This window comes from Sarcophilus harrisii, chromosome 3 (assembly GCF_902635505.1).
Source record: "Sarcophilus harrisii chromosome 3, mSarHar1.11, whole genome shotgun sequence".
Lineage (NCBI taxonomy): Eukaryota > Metazoa > Chordata > Mammalia > Dasyuromorphia > Dasyuridae > Sarcophilus > Sarcophilus harrisii.
Genome location: NC_045428.1, coordinates 571,461,068 through 571,481,178, shown reverse-complemented (window position 1 = coordinate 571,481,178; position 20,111 = coordinate 571,461,068). Strand labels below are relative to the sequence as shown.

Sequence of the window (20,111 nt, the reverse complement as noted above, 5' to 3'; positions counted from 1 at the left end):
TATATCTATCTATCTATCTATCTAGATATAGATGGATAAATATAGATATATACATATATACATAGACACACTTGTATATATAGACACACAATACATATGCATATATATATATATATACATAGGAAGTAAATACATGTGTAGTTTTGGATGTGGTGTGCCCCTCTCCCAGTCTGCCCCTCACTCTTGATCTCTGGATTGATTTGCTCATTGAACCTTTACTCATGCTGACAGGTCTGGTGTTTCCAGAAAGGGGCAATGACTTTGTATTTATGACTCAAGATTCTCTTTTGAATACTAGGGGTAACCCTGATGTGTATGTGAGGCATGGACAGTTCTATTATTGTTTTAGCTTTTGAGCCCCTGATGGTGTACTTCCCATTTCTACAAAACCAGTCACCATTGACATCATTAACTATTTTTAATCGATTTTCTTTATTTTTTTAAGTTCTAAACTAAACAAATACCAAATAAGATGAGCACTTACTATTAATTATTAAACATTTAGAATTTACTTAATGATAAGGCAAAAGTAGAAATAACTGAATATTTACTCGATAGAAAACAAAAGTAAGAATAATTAAATATAAATTACTAAATAGAACCTAGGTCATACTCTCTTATTAATGCATGAAATATGGAGAGAGAAACTTTTAGAAACTTTGAAGAGTGGCAATGAATAGAGAAACCTGTGTTCCTGGGACAGTCTGTACCTCTGGACTTCCAGGTCTTGATGTTATTGTTCCCTTTAGGAGCAATCTATATCACACAAAACTGCTTCTTTTCTGATTGTCATTGCTTTCCCGCTTAGCAAAGCTCTTCTTGCTTTCAAGCTAATGAATCAATGATAAGCTCTTTTTGCTTCTAGCCTCTCTTAACAGGGTGCTGAGAAAAGTGTTACACTTTCATTGAAAAGTCAAAAGTTCTTTTTAAGGTAAAGAGGTGTCAAGTCTCTCCCCTCCCCCTTTCCCATCTGCAAATAGTTGGAATTGCATTTGCCCAATCAGTTCCAAGAGTCTTCTCTCAGCCAAAGCCTATCTTTCCCCTCTGTTTCTCTCTCTATAATCAGACAGTGCAAAAGGCAACACCAGTACCTTTCAGAAAATCTCCTCTCTCATTTGTAGATGGTCGCTGAAGAGCAATAGTCCCATCGACTTGACATAGGAGTAGGATTGGACTCTCAATCAGTAGTTTCCAGTCTTTTCCCAGCCTGATCAGCCAAGCAGTGGTCTTCCTCTAATCAGCAAGTTCCTAGAAAAGTCACTAAAGATTCAGTTGTCTATGCTGAAGTCTCCTGTATCTACTGTCCTTAATTATTTATATCTCCTCTTGTACTCAGTTCATTTTCTTGGTTCTTCTGTTTATCTCATCCCTTGGGTTTCTTAACTCTTATACCTCCAGTTAGAACCTTCTGGTGGTTAGTGATTTATCCATAACTCCTTGGTCTTCTTTAAGACTCATCTCAAATTCTACCTTAAGAAGCCATTTCTGGTCCCCTTAATGTTTACTTCTTCCCTCTGGACTATATACAATTTTCCCTGTCTATATTAAGTAATATATAATTGTTTGCATGTAATCTCCTTCATCAGTGTGAGCTCCTTCAGAGCACTTTGTATTTTATATGTTCTTTGTTCCCAACACTAGCAGGATACTCAAAAAGAATTTAATAAATGTCAAATGCTGCTGTTAATGATTATAACTATAAAGTAAAATTCAAGAAATCCATCTTTACATCAAAAATTAGCCCAATAGCCCTTATAAAATCTCCCCATGGTTTCTAAATAGTTATTTGATTTAATTTATACTTTCATCAAGTCCCAAACTCTAAACATCTAAAAACTGTCCCACGCCAATGAGTTAAGGGACCACAGTACTTGGCAACTGTGGTTACTCTTGTCATTGCTCAGTGTTAGGGCAGGGCCTTCTCATCTGAAGCATAATCCCTTCTCTGGTCCTCAGAACCACCTCGCTGCCACTAGAATCTGGCAGTGCTCAGTGGGAAGTGACAAACATTTCAGCGAATTTATATAAAATCAGGGACTAAATTTTAGCTAATTTTTAGTCTTCCTCAGGATAGTGGATGCTCTGCTTACAGTAAGTGCTGAAATGTTTGTCGAATTGAACCAGATAGTATCAATGTGACTGTATACAACTGTAAGTGCTTTCCATAATATCTTATACTGTTCTGATAATAATATTGTCCTATGAGGTGGGTTGGGTGGGATTTACCAAGAAAGACTCATGTTCACCAATCCTAAACTCCTACTATGTGCAGACTATGAGGGAGATAGAAGAATTAGAGATCTGATAGTTATTCAGCGTTCTTGTAAGGCCTTGAAATGATGGAGGGGAGGGCATGGAGTTTGCAAAGCTAAGGACAGACCCCAAACATCATTCATTCTCTTGATGGATATCTATTGCTAGTTTTAACTTGCTGGTTAGAGAGGCAGCGGAGCCTCTCAGGAAGTCTGAATTTCTGTCCTGCCTCTAATACATCCTGGCTGCATGACTCTGGTAATCCTCTGAGGCTCACTTGCAGAAGGGCAAAAGAAAACATTTATTAAAGTCCTACTATGAGCCAGGAATTGTGTTGAGTGCTTTACAAATATTATCTCACTTGATCTTCATACAACCCTATAAAATATTTATTATTATTATTATCCTCATTTTACAGTTGGGGAAACTAAGGCACACAAGTTAAGTGACTTGCCCAGTATTAGATAGCTAAGAAATGAATGAAGCTACATTTGAATTCAGATCTTCCTGACTGTAGACCCAGTGCTCTATTCCCTGCCCACCTAGCGACCTCTAACAAGTGAATGAATGAAAAATCAGTCAATTAACAATCATTTATTCAATTCTTTTTTTGTTTGTTTGTTTTAGTCTCTTGGTCTCCAGTGGTGACCTCAGTGTTTTGTTTCCCCTACCCTAGTGTCTAGCATAATGGGTGCTTAATAAATGCCTGATGACTGATGGATTAGTAGAAGAGATTTCCTTACTAGAAATTTCTTCTGCAAATAAAATCATAGTTCTGGTAAGGAAACAAAGTCAACCTGATTAAATTTTAGGACCCTTTACCATCAAATCCATCTTGAACTTATTAAGTGCTTACAACATCCAGGACGCTGAAATAAATGTTGGAGGTGACCACTAAGTCTGTGATTTCATTGACATGAAACTGGGAAGTCCTACCTATGCTAGTTGTCATCTTCTCTGCAATTTATAGACCCAGAGGGTTGCTTTAGGGCCTTGAGTGTTTAGGTGAATTGCCCAGAGTTACCCAGAACTATGGCCAGCTCTTTAGCCATTATACAACTATGAACTAAGGACAAAGACAAAATAGAAAGCAATATATCACATCCCTTAACTCTATCCCCTTAACGCTGGATTTCTGGCTTTTTGTGTTCAACCAAATCGAGCTATTTCCTGCAAAGGTATCTCTATCTTCCTGCCTTTAAAACTTGGAAAATAGATGATTTCTTTCTCTGAATTGCCCTCCCTACCAAAAAAAAATTACTCTTATTGAGATATTCCATAGATTTCAAGTCTCACCACAGACTGCCACTTCTTCTGAGACACCCTCCCTGATCGCCCGGCCAGAAGCAATCTCTTCCTCCTCTGAACTCCTGTGATATTTCATTTTCCAATTCCCGGCATGCTTCACTCCTCCCACCCCCATCCTCCAAACCTTCTGCTAATAGCTGATTCCAAAGCGGGAGAGGATTGTGAACTCCACTTTGGGTTTCTAGATTATCTCTCCCAGATCCTTAACCACAGACAGCACCAGGAAGAATTGACTTCCTTTCAATCCCCTGGCCTCTCCATCACTGATCTGGTGGGAAACCACAGGGATTGGTGGATTCTGATTACAGACTCAGGTGCAGGGGTTGGGAGCAGAAGTCCGAGACAGCAGGGTACTGTGAATGGGGTTTCCCTCCTGCTCCCCCAGCTGCATGACTCATGGGGGGAACACTCCTCCTTCCCTCCCCCCTTGAGGACAGGCACTAGAGCTTGTCCTGGAAGCCAGCCAGATGCACGGGGAAGAGAGGAGCAGTGGGCGGGGCATTTTGCTGGTGTTTTACCCCGTGGGGTTGCTTCCGGACATAATAAAGGAAAAAAAAACCCCAAACTCGACACACACACATATACAAAAAACCCCTACTCACTCTGGGAAGGAAATTTGTGACATTTGGTGCCTGACTTAAATACTGGGTCTTCAGAGGCAGCATTTGCATGGAACTTACTGGGATGGTGGCTTTGAGAGAAATAGGGAAGGGGGGAGACCTTCCTCCCTCTTCTCTCCTCCAAGGCCAGGTCAAGGTAGAAGGAGAAAAGAAAGGTTGGAATTTTTGGATCCCTCTCCCTACACCTGAACTCCATTCCCAAGAAAAAAAGAACAAGGGATCATGGGATTTTAAATTGGAAGAGACCTTCCAACTCATCTCACCTACAGACTCTTCGCTTTTTTGTTCGTTTTGTTATTAATGCATAAAAACAAAACACAGAGAGGTAGCTGGGCACAGGGGCTCCAGGTAGCAACAACCCAGTAGCATAAACTAAGCATTTATGGAAGGAATTCTCTTGCAAGCTTCTTAATGGAGTACAGAAGATGAATCTTCTATCAGTGGCTTCTGTGTGCAATGCAAGGCTCTCTCTACTTCACAATCCTATTTTTCTTTCACAATAGGAATCTTCTACTATAGTTTAGTTTAACATCCTGACTGTCCTGCTCACGTGGCCTGTTTATTGATGCTTTTTAGGCCAAGGTAGGTATCTATCTCTAGGGAGGAAGAGGGCATCATCTTGGTAGTGGCCAATCCTTCGGTAGTTAGACTTTCAACCTCTGACAGGATAGCATTTTTAAGTCTTGACTGAGTCTGCTTCTGGAGGCAGCTTTTCTTGGGAGGTAAGAAATCACCTTAGTTTAGAAGTCATAATATAATTTTTTTATTTCTATTTTCCTTTCTTTTTTTTATTACTGCTTTCTGATCACAAAGAGAAGTCATTTGGAAAAGTTTATAGAGAGTTGGCCTGAGTGGCAGGAAGAATGGGTTCAATTCCTGTTTTTGACACAAATAGGCTGATTGAGGTGGGGAGGAAGATTTACATATTGCCAAGAGGACAGAGACAATTGAGATTCTTCTTCTTGTTTCTTATTTAACAAATATTTAAATTTTCACATTCTATGAGACACATTTTGGTCAGGTGAAGACAGTCTTTTAGTTAACCAAAAGTTGCAAGAGGAATGAACCTGAGCCCAGAATAACAAAAATTAAAAGAAAATAATATTAAAGCATGTTAATTTCTAATATGGTAAATACCCATAGACATAACCCATGTAAACCAATGTTCTTTAGGGAGTTATCAGTAATCTTTTAGGAAATCCTGAGACCAGCAAGTTTGACAATTCTGAAAAGGACAAAGTATTATATTTCTTTGAAATCAATGCATTTCAGGACTGATATGGACCTGAGAAGTCACTGAGCCCAAGCAGTGTCTGGACAACTGTCTTTCCTAGTTTCAAAAAGCATTTCTTGGATAGAAGCCCAGCCCTGAAGCTGACAGGAGGACCTGAGTTCAAATTTGACCTCAGACACTGACTTCCTAGCTATGTGACCCTGAGCAAGTCAATTAACTCCAATTGTCTCAGCAAAAGAAAAAAATTAATAATAATAAAAGCATTTCTTTTCCCTTTGCTTTAAAGAACTCCAAGAAGTAGGAAACTCGTTCTTTCTAAGACTGATCAAGGTAGCCTCAAATTGTTAGGAAGGATGTTCTGACATCAAAATGAAACCTGCCTTTTTGCACCTTTCCCACTTTTGTTTCTACTAATGTCCTTCCTCTGGAGCCAAGAGGAATAAGTTTAATGTCCCTTCCATTTAATAGTACTTCGGATATTAGCTATTGTGCTCCCCCTAAATCTTTTTTTCTTGGCTATTTAATCCCTAATCCTCAGCTGATTTCAACTGTCATTATTCTGTTTTACATCCTCTCCATAGATGCTCCAGTTTGTTAGAAAATTTTTAAAAATGGAACATTTAGTAGTCTGCATAGGACCTGATGAGGACAGAGTCCAGCAGGACCAGCATTTCTGGTGTTATGGAATACTGTTTTTCTAAATTTATCCTAAGGTAGCTTTAGTTGTCTGGCTGCCATCTCACACTATTGTTTCATGGTCAAGTATACAGTCCATTAAACTCCCCAGGTGTTAAATGAAGGTGATAGTTTTGAGTGCATTTACATTTATTCTTATTATATTTTATCTTGTTAGATTTTATCCATTTTTCTAATTCAGTGATCAGCAAAATATGGCCTATGGACCAAACCCAGCCCACCTGAAGGATTAAATTTGGTTTGCTGCCTGTTTTTGTATAGCTTAGAAGGCCAACAATATATATATTTTTTACTTTTTAAAATAAAGTTTTCTTATATCTAAAAAATGTTAAAAACAAATGAACTGAACCAGCTACACCCAGCAAAAGAACCCTGGGAGATGACTAAGAACTATTACATTGAATTCCCAATCCCTATAGTTTTGCCTGCCTGCATTTTTAAAAAATTTCCTTCACAGGAAGGAAGGAATCACTCCTTTTCAGAGTCCGATTCTTTTTGTACAGCAAAATAACGGTTTGGACATGTAAACTTATTTTGTATTTAATTTATACTTTAATATATTTAACATGTATTGGTCATCCTGCCTTCTGGGGAGAGGGTAGGGGGAAGGAGGGGAAAAATTGGAACAAAAGGTTTGGCAGTTGTCAATGCTGTAAAATTACCCATGCATATAACTTGTAAATAAAAAGCTATTAAAAAAATAAAATAAAAAATGTTAAAAACAAATCTTAAATCACAAATCATACAAAAACAGGTAGCAGACTGAATTTGGCCCTTTTAATCCCTATTCTAGTTTATTGAGATCTTTATGAATCCTGACTACTGTCAGACATGCTATCTGTCCCTCCTGGCTTTAGTTCATGCGAACATTTGCTATTCACTGATTCATCAAAGGCACTGATAAAATTGTGCCTTTTTTTATTAATTAAATTTATTTTTAAAATAATTTATTTTAACAGGGTTAACCTGCTATTTTGAAATTTATTTTGAACAGGGTTGACCAATGTAAACATGGATCACTGGGTCATTCTTTTGGAGACCTTTCTCTAAGTCAACATCAATCTGTCACTGCTTTCTGAGGCCTGACATTCAGTCAGTTCCAAATCTACCTGCTTAAGTCAACTGGCATTTAATAAGCTGTTACTATGTACCAGGCATTATGCTAAAAGCTGGGAATATAAATACAATATTGATTGTATCTTGTTTCTCCCATTGGATTGTAAACTCCTTGAGGGTAGAGCCTATCTGCTGCCTTTTTTTACAAAAATATCCCCAGTATTTAGCACAGTTTTGTGGCACATAGGCCCCTTAATAAGTGTTTATTGATTGATTGAAGACAATTCTTGCCTTTAAGGAACTCACATTCTAGTGGAGAATAACACATATAAAGAGAGAAAGGGGGACTTATATTGGGGCATAGTAGAGAAAACTCCAGAGAGTTATAAATGTAGCTGGAGAGGAATGAAAATATTGGCCTGAGATCTTAAAATGGAGGTTCTGGGAGGAACCAGATGATCAAAGACAGGGGCCATAGGTATTCAAGGAACTTCCAATGTGAGAAGTCCAATTGTAGTGTGCTTCCAGGGCATAAAAGCTTTCTTCCAATAATATAGCACTATTACTAACTATAAAATTCTCACAAAACTCCCCATTGGGCACAATGCCTCTTCAGGTTGGGCTGCTCAGTCCGTTATCTGGACCACATTTCCCCGAATAATACCATGAAAGAATATTTTAATACCAATAATACTTTATCCCAATAATACCATGAAAAACTTTGTGAAATACTTTGTGGAAATATAGGTGAGTTATGTGTACATTATTTCCACAATCTACCAGCCTGATAACTACCAAAGTAGATGACACTTGGTTAGCATGATCTGTTGTGATGATGCCCAACTGGTGCTTTTTAAGCTGTTTTACCACTTGCTTTTAAAGTTGTTTTTCCCTGAATCATTTCTTCATTTAGTGTTTTCAAACTTTGCCAGGAATTGAAATCAAACATACTGGCCTATGTTCAAAAAACATTTATTTTATTTTTTAAAAATATATATATGTATATATATATATCTTAAACCTTAGTTTATTTTTTCTTTTCTTATTATTAAGGCTTTTTATTTTCAAAACATATGCATGGATAATTTTCAACATTCACCCCTACAAAACTCTGTGTTCCAAATTTTCTCCCTCCATTTCCCCACCCTCTCCCCTAGATGACAAGCAATCCAATATATGTTTGATAAACACTTAACTATAATGAACAGCTTGTACTCTTTCCTCATTTTTTTTTTTTTGAAAATTGGAGTACTTCCCCTTTTCTGGTTCTGTAGCATCTTTTTCATTCTCTGATCCTGCTTTCTAAGAATCTATTGAGTACAAGTTTATTGTTGAATACCCATCTTTTTTTCATTCATGTTTAAGCTCAAATTTTCAGTTTAGTTCATCTTGGGCTACATCTTGAACTCCCTTGGTCTTTAGAACACATTATTCCATTCTTTCTTGAAGAATAATTTTGTGTTATTCAAATTTCCTTTCCTTTGTATTGAAAATCTTTCAAAAAAAAAAAAAAGAAAAGAAAATCTTTCTTCAGTTGCTTGCAGAACTTCTTATTTTTTTAAAGGAATTTTAAAATTTAGCCATTGTGTGTTTGGGGTTCTTCCACTTTGTATTTTGCTCTCGATATTCATTTGGTAGTCAAATAGAAAAATGGTTTGGGAAGGGAAAAGACCTGAGACAGGCAGACTCATCATCAGGCACCAGTCCAAGCATGAGTTATGGAGAGAAGTGGGGAATGTTTGAGAAATATTGCAGGTATAAAATAGAAAGACCTTGGCAATAGATTAGATATGGAGAGTAAAAGATAATGATGAGTCTAGGCTATGAGTCTGAGGAAGTGGGAGGATAGTGTTGGTCTTTTCATGAATAGGCAGGAGGTGGGAAGGATTTAGGCAGAAAGATAATGAAATTCATTCTGGATATACTGAATTTAAGATGTCCCTTTGAGATATAGAAAGGCAATTGGAGATATGAGATTGGAGGTCAGGGATTAGATAGATCTGAGAATCATCAGCACAGAGAAGATGATTACATCTATGGAAACTCAAGAGGTCACCAAGTGAGGTAATATAGAGGAAGAAGAGAAGAGGACCAGGGGAGAACCTGGGGACATCTATGGTTAAAGGGTGTGATCTAGAGGAAGATCCAGGAAAGAAGACAGAGAAGAAGTAGTCAGAGAGGTAGGAGGAGAACCAAGAGGAAGTGGTATCCTGAAGACCTGAGATGGCTTCTAATTCTAAATCAATTTTCCTTTTTTATAGATAAGGAAATGGGAGATTTTGGGAGATCAAGTGGCTTGTTTAGAGTCATGCTTGTGGACCTTAGATCTTTTTTCTTCAAATCCACCCCTGCTCTGCTGTTCCACAAACACTTAGAACAACTGTGTTCTCTCTTCTAGATCAGGTGCCTCAAAAGTCATGTCCCCAAGGGCCTCAAGACTGCAGAAAGAAGTGTAATCCAGACTATTACTTGGAAGATAAGCAGAAAGCCCACTGCCTGGCCTGTGTTAGCTGCTCAGAAGGTATTGTCCTTTCTACTAGCCATATGTTTGTTCCTTCTTCACCTATGAAGGGGATTGTGAGTGTGTGTGTATATGTGTAAGTGTATGTATATGTGTATGAATGTGTGAGCATGTTTGTAAGTGTGTGTGATTATGTGAATATAAATGTGTGTAAGTCTTGTGTTTGTGAGTGTGTAATATGTGTATGAGTGTATGTGAGTCTTGTTTGTGAATATGTGTGTGAGTGTGTAGATATATGGAAGAGAATACAGATGACTAGGAGAGAGAGAGAGAGAGTATTTATTGCTCGTTGGGAGCTGGCTGGTCAGGTCCTCTAAGCCAGCCCTTATTCCTTCATCATTATAGTCACAGAGAGTCAAGTCTTTTTTTCATGTTTTATTGATATATTTTTTAAACCACTGTGACTTTTCAATATCCCATAATGCCTGTAGAGCCCTTTCATCATAAAGAAACGCAGTTTAGCGAATCAAAGTCACAAAACAGCTGCCACTGATAGCATATGCAGCCTTCTGCATCCATAGTCCCCGATCCTCCACTTCCCCACCCCTGTACTGAGAGCTGAGAAGCGTATTTCATCACTAATGATTTGGAACTAATGTTAGATATTATGTAGAATCTGAAGGGAGATAAGTGCTTTTCATGTATACTATTATAGAGAAAACTAGGGGATGGATAGAATAGAGTTCAAGGCTTGGAGCCAAGAATATCTGAACTTAGATCCACCCCATTTACTAGTTGTGTGACCCTGGTTTCATCTCTTAACCTCTGTTTTCCTGTTTTGTCAATGGCAAAATAGAATAATAATTGGTATCTATCTCTCAGGGTTGTTGTAAAGAGCAAATGAGATAAAGTTCTTGGCACAGTGCCTGGCACATAGTAGGTATTATAGAAATGCTTATTCCTTTCCCTTCCCGTCTGTAGTTTTCTTCATTATACAGCAATTAGGCATCTAGACAGATTTCTCCTAAAGTTCTCTGACAGTTCATCATAGCATGGACATGATCCTGGGGTCACAAAGTCCATGTCACCAGAAAAAAAGAAATATCATTGGCAAGGCATGTGGCCTGGCATATAAGTGTGGTTGAGTCATATCGGATCCTTCATGACCCCATTGAGAGTTTTCTTGGTAGAGATCCTGCAGTGATTTGCCATTTCCTTCTCCAGCTCATTTTACAGATGAAGAAACTGAGGTAAACGGGATGAAGTGACTTGGTTAGGGCCACACAGCTAGTGAGTATCCAAACCTGGATATGAACTCATGATGAGTCTTCCTGACTCCAAGTCCAGTGGACTTCTATCTTAGAACTATCTTAGACGTGGACAAGCTAACTGCTTGTGCCTTATTTACATAGTAGGGATAGAATGAATATTTGTTGAATGAATAATTAATCTGGCTAAAGAACCTTTGAGTGGCGATCCAATAGAATTATAGAATCTCAAGAAGGGATCTCAGATTCTACCTCCCTGAAGGAAAAATCTCTTTTCTATATTCCCAATAAGTGATTGACCAGACAAAGCCTTCCAGCTTAGGGTAGACCAATGCACTACCTAAAGAAGAAATCCATGTTCCTTTAGCATAATTTTAATTGTGAGGAATTTTTTCCTGATTCCTAAATCCTAAAAGCATTCCTAAATATTTATCATTACCAACATGGCTGAAAACATGGTAGTCAGAAAAAGTGATACAAGGTCTCTCTTTAGAATTGGTTGTATGGGGCAGCTAGGTGGTGCAGTGGATAGAACACCAGCCCCGAAGTCAGGAGGACCTGAGTTCAAATCTGATCTCAGACACCTAACACTTCCTGGCTGTGTGATCCTGGGCAAGTCGCATAACCTCAATTGTCTCAGGAAAAAAAAATCAAGTAGAATTGATTGTATGGCACAGCACTGCCCAGCATGGCATGCCCTCATCAGAGAAGGTCCTGTGCTCTCTGAACAAAGCAGATTTTGAATTAGCTCAGAAGAAACACAAGATATGAAAAATTAGAGAAGCACCCCATATGTTCATAGGGACTATTTGTGTCCAACCTATGGCAGAGCATCCTGAGCTTATATTGGTCTGATCAGCCATAGTAGGACACACTGTAACTCAACTCTTATGTAGTGATGTCTCTATCCATGTAATCCAACCCCCTGACTCTTCAAGAATAAAGGACAACATCCAACCAACAGATACCATTGCCACTCTTATACACTGATCTTGGTTTTCCTCTCTGACACCAAGCCAAATATGTCTAATCTCTCTTCCAATAGACAACCCTTAAGACATTAAATAATAAGAAATAGCATTTAAAGAGGGCTTTAAGGCTGGCCAAGCACTTTACATGTGTTGTCTCATTCAATACCTTTGAATAAAGCAATCAGTTCCCCACCACCACCCATGACTTATCTCTACCAAACTGAACACCCCCAGTCCTTTGCCACCTTCCCTGCTTCTTTCTGGACATTCTCCAGTAGATATATGTCCTTCCTAAAATGAGATGCCCTAAGATGACAGCTGTTAAGGAGATGAAGGAACCAACAGAACTGAACACAGTGCTCTAGGTGTGGTCTGACCACATGAGCAGAGCGTTCTCACTTCCCTAGTAGTAGATTCTCTTCCTTTCAGAATAAATCCAAAGAGACTTCCTCTTTTTCAGCCTCCATTATCATTCTCCTGACTCATACCGAGTTAGGTTCTGTGATCCTAGCTGTATGATGGACAGCACAGCTGTGTTAGAAATGAACACTTCAGACCCATATTCTTGAAGTGAGTGGAGGAAAATGTTATGTTTCCTGCAAGAAGTGAATGTCATGCAAATTTCAGATGATGAAATTGAAACTATTTCCACTCATATGAAAGTGTTCCAAATCACTGTTGATCAGAGAAATGCAAATTAAGACAACTCTGAGATACCACTACACACCTGTCAGATTGGCTAAAATGACAGGAAAAGATAGTGATGAATGTTGGAGGGGATGTGGGAAAACTGGGACACTGATACATTGTTGGTGGAGTTGTGAACGAATCCAACCATTCTGGAGAGCAATCTGGAATTATGCCCAGAAAGTTATCACACTGTGCATACCCTTTGATCTAACAGTGCTACTACTGGGCTTATACTCCAAAGAGATACTAAAGAAGGGAAAAGGACCTGTATGTGCCAAAATGTTTGTGGCAGCCCTCTTTGTAGTGGCCAGAAACTGGAAAATGAATGGATGCCCATCAATTGGAGAATGGTTGGGTAAACTGTGGTATATGAATGTTATGGAATATTATTGTTCTGTAAGAAATGACCAGCAGGATGAATACAGAGAGGCTTGGAGAGAATTACATGAACTGATGGCTAAGTGAAATGAGCAGAACCAAGAGATCATTATACACTTCAACAACGATACTGTATGAGGATGTATTCTGGTGGAAGTGGATTTCTTTGACAAAGAGAAGATCTAGCTCAGTTTCAGCTACACCCAAAGAAAGAATACTGGGAAATGAATGTGAACTGTTTGCATTTTTGTTTTTCTTCCCGGATTATTTCTACCTTCTGAATCTAATTCTTCCTGTGCAACAAGAGAACTGTTCGGTTCTGCGCACATATATTATATCTAGGATATACTGTGACCCATTTAACATGTATAGGACTGCTTGCCATCTGGGCAAGGGGGTGGAGGGAAGGAAAGGAAAAGTCAGAACAGAAGTGAGTGCAAGGGATAATGTTGTAAAAAATTACCCAGGCATGGGTTCTGTCAATAAAAAGTTATAATTATTAACAACAATAACAAAAAAGAAGCTCCCTTTGAGGGAGCATAAACACAATTTACAGAATCCAAAACCAGCAGTTATATTGCATAACCTTGCCTTGCCTCGTCATTCCCTCCCCAGAATTTTCACTGGAGGAGACCCTTCCAAAATGTAATTTTTCATGACACTCCTGGATATGTTTCCATGTTCCCCCCTCCCCTTGCCACATTATCATATGTTCAAAAATGGTGGCTGTCTCCTCCTTAAGGGAGGAGAAGGTAATATGTGTGGGGCTTATTACATCTTCTCAATTAAAACTTTTGCTTGCTTGGGTCATAAACCTAGGTCATTTGCACTCAACCGGCCCCTGCAGTTACTTCTGTTGACTTAAGACATCCTGTAATTCTCTTCAGTCAGGATGTACTGGGCCTAAAACTTATGTCGCATTGTTTTTAACCATGGCAGTGGAGAGGGAGGCTGTGAGACTCTGAAACTTTTCAACTGTGAAAACAAAACCTTATAATTTTACTTCTCACAGCTGTCAATGGAGGACCAACCCAGACAAACCCAGAGAGGCTCATTGCCTGAATTGTAGCTACCGGGGTGGAGGGGTTGTTGCTTTTTGGGGGATGGGCATGATAACTTATGAAGAGAAGTGGCTATGAAAAACATGAAGAAGCTGTGATTTGTGAGGCAGGGTAAGCAGCAGAAGCACCCATGCTGATGAAATCATGGATCTTTAGAAATATTGGGCAAGTGTTAGAGTAGCAAAAATAACCCCTTAGATTGGTATATTTCAGAGTATATTCAATCCATTCATCCAACCATTCATCTTATGATTCATTCATTTAACAAACGTACCTATGGTCTACTATGTTCGAGGCTCTATGTCTGGGGGCTTTCAGGAGGGTATGGAAATGAATAAGACATGTTCCCTACCCTCAAAGAGCTTATAGGTTAGTAGAGAAAATCAGACTTGAAAGACCAATCATTATAGCACAAAGCAAAATAGAATGAGTTCATTTAGGAACTACAGGGTCCTCTAATATCCGACAAAGGAGAGGTCCATCCATCCTTGCTTAGCATGGAGAGCATAAATTTAAATTTGGAGGGACCTTCAAGGCCATGTAGTCCAGCCCCCTGACTTTACACCTGAAAAAACTGAATGATCAGAGCAGTATCTTCTTGGTATCACACAAGTAGTGTCAGAATTAGGATTTGGAACAAGACTTTCCCAACTCCAAGTCTAGCTTTCCACTGTGCCATATAACTTATAGGGAAAGTTTCTCCCACTTCTCAGACTTTCCTCCAATGCAATCCAGTTCAATAAGCATCAATTCAATGCCTGCTAGGTACAAGCCACAGTGCTAAGAGCTAGATATGCAAAGATAAAATAAAAAACTGTTCCTATTTACGTGGAGCTTATATTTCACTGAAATTACCCTTCTGACAAATACAGGCTGCCCTCAGGTCACTGAGATTTCTCTGCTCTTTTGGTCTCTGTATCTAACTCTCAAACTCTGTTGCTTCCCTCTGCTCTTCCTTTAAGCTCTATTGGATTGTATTTGAATGGTTTCTCCTTTCTAGGTGACCTTGTGGAGACGATTCCGTGTACCTGGAACACCCCTCGGGTCTGTAAATGCCAGGATGGTATGTTCTGTGCCACACTAGCCAGGTACACCTGTGCCCGCTGTGTGAAACACTCCCTGTGCCCACCGGAGGCCAGAGTCAAACACCAAGGTAGGGAATTTCCATTCCCCCAATTTCTTCCCTGCAGCCTTCCTCCTTTTCCCTACCAAGATCCCCCCAGTCCCTTTGAGGTGAATGACCTCTAGCTCATAAGTCTACTTGGGCAGTCATTTGTCATCCTTTTGTACAATTGAGTTGGATAATGGATAGAATAAACACTCCTTCAAAATGAGGTAAGAAGGGTGTGTCTAGGTAGTCACTTGGGAGTTCACCCTTTTGTACAATTGGTTGGATGATGGATAGAATAAATACTCCTTCAAAACAGAGTAAAAAGGGTGAGGCTCTCTGGTTTTTTTCTTTAAGAATGTTGGGTTGTTAATTATTCTTTCTGCTGAGAATCACAGATTTAGAATTGAGTCTCAGGGGTCATCTAATTCAATTTCTCATTTTGCAAATGAGGAGGCCCAGAGAATTAAAGAATTTGCCCAAGATCTCACAATTTAAAATGTGACACAACAAACATTTGAACTCAACTCTTTTTTTTTTGGAGGGGAGAGGAAGGAGGTAGGTTTCATAATTGTGAGTTCATCTATATAGAAAACACTTATGGAGGAAACATTCTTCATCAATATAGATTGGTGACTTGCCCAGAGTCATATAGGCAGGGCTTGAATTCAGTTCTTCCTGATAACCATTACACTAAACTGCCTCTTCAATCAATCAATCTATTGATCAACAAGCATTTATTACTCATGTATTATCTCTCTTGTTAGAATGTAGATTCTTGAATGCAAACACAGTTTCACTTTTGTCTCTGTCCCCAGCACTTAGCACCATCCTTGCCCTCAAGGGTCTAATCCAGTGGTCCTCAAACTTTTGTTTTTAGTATCTTTATCCTTTTAAAAATTATTGAGGATCTCTCCAAAGTGTTTTTGTTTATCTGGATTATATTTATAGACATTTACCATATTGGAAATAAAAATTATTTTTGAATTTGTAGATCATCTAAAAGGGTTTCAGAGGTTCCCAGGATTCTCTAGACCATACTTTGAGAACCACTGGTCTAATCAGAGAGACTAATATATATATATATGTGTGTGTGTGTGTGTGTGTTTGTGTATAGTACATCTAGCGATATAATTATGATGTATAACATGATATATTATGATAATATAAACATTATATAATATATAATGATATATGATATGATATATTATATATATGTAGCTTTTTAAGATTTACAGTGTTACAATGTTGTCTCACTTGATCCATACCACTTTGTGGGAAAGATTCTGTTATTATATGAGAACTGAGGAAGATTAATCAACTTGCCCAGATTATCCTAGCTAGCATCTGAGACAGGAGCAGAATTTGCCTCTCTGACTCCCAGGTCAGTGTTCTGGTCCTCTACCACCCAAGTGCCTCAGAGTCAATATCTATAAGAGATGTACAAAGTAGATAGAAGAATGAGACTTTAGCAGCTAGTGGACAGGGAGGGTCTCTTGAAGTGGGCAGTACTTAGAGCTGAGGCTTAATGCAACCAGGCATTCCAAGAGACAGAGGCATTGAGGACAGGAAGTGCAAAGTCATGGAGATGGAAAATGGGAGTATTGTGTTGGAGCAATAATATGTTGTTGGGTATAACTGAACCGTAGAGTGTATGTACAGGAATAATGGAGGAGAATGGAAAAGTAGGGACCGGATTCAGAAAAGTTTTGAACACCAGAACAGGGAGTTTTATATCTGATTATGTCTAGGGATAATATGAGCCACTGAAATTTATTGTGTGGGGAGTGAGATAGGGTCAGCCTTAATATGTTAAGAAAATTATGTAGATTTTGACAATGGATTGGGGAAGGGAGTGGAGGGATTTGAAGCAGGTACACAAGAGGCATTGCAGGAGTCTAGATAAAAGGGGATGAAAGCCTCAACCAGGGTCATGGCTGTCTAAGAGAAATGATTAGATTTGACAGCTGATTGTATATTGGGAGGAGAGAGAGACAGAGACAGAGTGACATAGACAGACACAGAGAGACAAAAACAGAGATAGAGTGACAGAGAGAGACAAAATGACAGAGACAGACAGAAGAGCGAGAGAAACAGAGGAAACAGAGAGAAAGGCATTGAGAATGATACTGAAGTCATGATACTGGGTTAGTGGAAGAATGATGGTGCTTTCAACAGTACTTGGGAAATTTGGAAGAGGGAAAGGTTTGGAAGGAAAGATGATGAATTGTTTTGGATGTGTTGACAGCTCTGGGATATAAAGTTTGGAAAGGATCCTAGGCAAGTTTGGATAAGGAGACTTGCCTCTTGAATTTAGATTTCAATTTCCTCATAATGTAAAAATGATAGACTTGGACAAGGTGACCTTCTGTGACTTTAGACCTCTAAGCCCCAAGTCTATGAATCTATGGAAATATAAACTGGCTATTCACGAGACATTGGGGAGAGAGTACTAATAAGTAGGGGGATCAGAGAAGACTGCTTGTTAGGAGGTGGTAGCTGAGTTGAGTTCTGAAGGAAGTGCTCCCCCCAATCCTTTAGATTTCAGGTAGATTACTATATTGTTGCTATATATAATATATTACTAGAAGAGGGGAATGAAGTATAATGGAAGAATTGTTAGAACACACCTTAGGGCGTGTTCTAGAGGTTCTGGGAATACAAGTTTCTTGTGGACAGGAACTGTTTTCATTTTTCTCTCTTTTTCTTAGTGCCCGGCACATAGAAATGCTTAAACGTCCATTGAATGAAAAGTGGGCCCCAAAATGTTCCAGAGCCTGGAAAATATATGGGAAATGTTAAAACCATCCTCTTAAAATGTAGTTTGTGCTAGTTTCCTTACTGGAAATAAACAAGAAGAAGACAATTTGATCAAGGGGATGGGTATCAGACTTGGGGATATGAGGTTCTAGTTTTCTTCCTCAGTTTGCTGAGTCTTTGATAGAATCCTTCCATTCTTAGGGACAAGGTGGAGAAATGTCCCTTAGATAATAGCACAGAGCTGCATGAGTGATGACATCACATTGGAAGAAGTCTCTAGAGTATTGTCCCAAAGAGCTGCATGAGTCTCTGCTGTTTAATATTTTCCTTTATGTTAAGCACAAAAGGGTGGAGAGAGCATGGGTCTAAGTATTAGAAAATGTAAGTCTAAGCCTCATCTTTGACCTATCCTACTTCTGTGATTCTGGGCAAATTGCCTAATCACTTAGTGCCCTGGATAACTCTAAGATGAGAAGTCCCAAATATGCTGGCAATATGCATCAGTCAAGAGTTTCTCTTACTGATGGGATCACAAATCTAGGTTTCCTCTGCCCCCACCTACAATAACTTAGATATAAAGGTCTAGATAGTATGCTTATCAGATTTACAGATGACACAGATACGGGAAAGACAGTGAATACTAACATTGGATGACAGGTCCAAAATCCATCTTGATAGGTTAGAACTTCAGACCCAACTAATAAAATAAAATTTAGTAGGCACAAATGCAAAGTCCAATTATGTGATATAGGTCCAAAAAATAAATTCCTAAATATAAGTTCAACTGAGGTTTACCTAGGCAGCTTAGGGTATTAAATACATCTGGAGTTTTTTTTTTGTTTTTTTTGTTTTTTTTTTTGGTTGTGAGCTCCTTATAGTTTTACAGAGTGATATGATAGTCTAAAGGCAACAAAATGTTCTCAGCTATGTTCTTTGCCTTGGTCAAATATCAGGAACATTATGTTCAATCTGGGACATCATATTTTAAGAAGGACTTTGATAAGCTCTGATAAGAACTGGTTGAAAGAATTAGGAATATTGAGCCTGGAGAAGACTTAGAGAAGGATGTTTATGTGAGGTAAAGAGAAGTTTTTTTCATGTTCATAAAAGGCTAAGATATAAAGATGCAAAAGGCTGAATTTCTGAGCAGATGCACTTAGATAACCGAGCACTTAAGGCTAATTACTTATTGGACAATACTCTATTAACATTTACTTGGAAAATGGCCCGGCCCACCACTCTGTGCTGGCTGGATCTGTTGGTGTACAGAGAGATTTGGAGGAGGGATTAAAGGGTAGAGTAAGACAAGCCAGGTGACTCCTGGCTGAGAGAGCAAGAAGAGAGGTGTGGCAATTCCTATGTCCACTCCTCTGACTTCAACAAAGAATAAAGACCAAGGGCTTTTGCTTATCCTTAGTCTGGTTGATTCTAAAGTATCCAGGGTGCTAACTCGGTCTTCCCATAAAGGAAAGATCAGATTCATTCTGCTCAGCCTGCAAGGGGCAGATCAAGAGTTACAAAAAGGTGTATTTAGGCTAAATATGAGGAAAAATTCCCTGATAGTGGGAGTTGTCCCAAAGTTTAATGACTTTGGGAGGTAGTGCATTCCTGTTCCTTGCAAGTCCCCCTCACGGAAGATTTTTATAAAAACATTATTGATCAGATGAGATTATACAGCCTCAGTCACCTTCAAAATTTGAAGTTCTGAGACTCTGTGATTGATGCTTAGTGATCAGTATAACTCATTGGCCTAACTTGGACTTTCCCTGTCTGAGGAAGGAAAATGGACAGGTCTTTCATGGGTGATAGTATCATCAGGTCAGTACACTGAATTTCTATAGGACTTCTTCTTTCTTTTCATTCCCCACCCCCCCCCCACCCACCTATCATATCTGGAAAGCCCTTTAGAATTTCCCATAAAGAAGGAACTACTACATGAGCTTTATCTGGCATCTGAAGAATGGATTGATAAACCAGAAAAAGGCAATGTGATAAGGAGATAGAGATAACTTGTTCCAACTCTAAACTCTTTGGGGACAGATCACTTGCTCTTATTTATCATCTTCTTCATTTCTTTCCTAAAAAACAATGGAGTGCAACAGATGAAATCACAAGACTTTTAGATCGGGAAGGGGCTAGAATGTGCCAATGTTCATTTCCATTGGTTCTAGAATCAGGAAATCTGACTTTTTACTGCTTGAAGGATCTACAAGAAGTCAATCTTCCTGAGCTTCCTGAGCTTCAACT

The 20,111-nt window shown here is 38.8% G+C and overlaps 1 protein-coding gene across 3 annotated transcripts in view; it reads left to right on the top strand.

The window, feature by feature from the left end:
* TNFRSF8 (TNF receptor superfamily member 8) overlaps positions 1–20,111 on the top strand; it is an 81,547-nt gene that overhangs the window by 35,258 nt on the left and 26,178 nt on the right. For all 3 annotated transcript variants that reach the window (XM_031962841.1, XM_031962840.1, XM_031962842.1), the window contains exons 3-4: positions 9,566–9,688; positions 14,997–15,149. In XM_031962841.1, the coding sequence (XP_031818701.1) occupies positions 9,566–9,688; positions 14,997–15,149 (276 nt within the window). The remainder of the gene's footprint in view (positions 1–9,565; positions 9,689–14,996; positions 15,150–20,111) is intronic.